This window comes from Tupaia chinensis, unplaced genomic scaffold (genome assembly GCF_000334495.1).
Source record: "Tupaia chinensis unplaced genomic scaffold, TupChi_1.0 Scaffold000161_1, whole genome shotgun sequence".
In the NCBI taxonomy this organism is placed as follows: Eukaryota; Metazoa; Chordata; class Mammalia; order Scandentia; family Tupaiidae; genus Tupaia; species Tupaia belangeri.
In genome coordinates this window covers 1,002,144-1,003,479 of record NW_006159632.1, presented here as the reverse complement: position 1 = coordinate 1,003,479, position 1,336 = coordinate 1,002,144, and the positions used below count along the sequence as shown (strand labels likewise).

Sequence of the window (1,336 nt, the reverse complement as noted above, 5' to 3'; positions counted from 1 at the left end):
GCTGCTGTGCTGCTGTGGCCGTCTCCCTGTTGATCGGGCCTTTGTCACATGGCTGCTCACTTTGGGAGACTTCCTGAGCTGCTTTGGGCTATTGTGCATCCCTCCTGATCTTGGCACGCTCACAGTGAGCCCGAGAAGAACCCACCGAAGAGCTCAGGTGGACGTGTCGGTGCGGGCCTGGCAGCAGCGCCCGGGCTTGGCTGGCCGGCCGGCCGCCGTCCCGTGTAACGGGCGTGTGAACTCACCCTGGCTGTGTGCTCCCGGTTGCTGAGCTGTGTTCCGTCCTCAGCCGCAGATGAGCAGAAACACCCCACTGCTGGATTTGCTCGCTGCAATTCACTTGTCGCATCATTCCTTTTTTTAAGTTTTTGCCATAGGGTGTGTGTGCTCACTGGAGAGACAGTGAGAAACAACCCCCGGGGGGATGGCCACCGCACAGTCCCTGCTCCCACATTCTGCTCTTGGGGTTTTGAGCATGCACACACATGCCCCAGAGTGATTTACCAGTTGCAGAGGCCTGGTCTCGAACCACCATTGAGCAGGTGGGGTTCCAGAGTCTTCACCACCACACCACCTGCTGGCCCATGGACCACCCTTGACAGCGAGAGCACACCGTCTGTCCAGACTCTGGTCTGGAGGAGAGGTGGTGGAGTAACGGCCGTCTGCTCCCACAGGCTATCATGCACCACGAGGGCCACATGGACGACGGCTTAAACCTGTCGCGGTCTCAGCACGAGGAGTCCCGCACGGCCCGAGTCATCCGGAGCACAGTCTTCCTCTTCAACAGGTTCATCAGGTGCGTCTGCGTGGCCGGGCGTGCACGACTTCGCTTCTGTTTCCTCGCAGGCCCACGGACCTAGTCTGCCCTGCTGTGGGTGCCCCTCGCACGGTCTGGCGGTCAGCAGAATCCCGGAGTGCTGGCTAGACGGCCTATGGCCGCTGACGGGCTTTCTGGGACGAGGCGATTCGAGGCTTTGGGGATGTGCCTGACCTTTAGGGCTGGGGCCTAGGGAGGGTTGGCCACCTGCTTCGTCCTGGACCTACTTGACCTCCTCGTGGGGGAATGAGGTGCCATACGTGGTCAGCTTCAATCCACTTTCCAAAAGGGGTTCTTGTGATAGCTAAAATTTCAACATCATAATGGAAAGCATTGCATTTCTACAAATTTGATCTTACACCGAAATATTTCCTGGCCTGTGAGGCCATCAGTTATGTCTTTGAACTGTTAATTTTTTTTTTTTTTTGGAGAGATGTTTTTCACTATAGGCCACGTGCGCTCGCCAGACAGAGAGAGACAGAGAGACAGAAAGTGAGAAATCACTCCCCAGGGGGGATG

The 1,336-nt window shown here is 57.1% G+C and overlaps 1 protein-coding gene across 1 annotated transcript in view; it reads left to right on the top strand.

Annotated features, from left to right (window-relative positions):
- LOC114007368 (ryanodine receptor 2-like) overlaps positions 1–926 on the top strand; it is an 84,052-nt gene extending 83,126 nt beyond the window's left edge. The window contains exon 14 of the mRNA XM_027770854.1: positions 675–926. Coding sequence (XP_027626655.1) covers positions 675–860 — 186 coding nt within the window. The 3' untranslated portion in view covers positions 861–926. The remainder of the gene's footprint in view (positions 1–674) is intronic.
- The last annotated feature ends 410 nt before the right edge of the window (positions 927–1,336 follow it).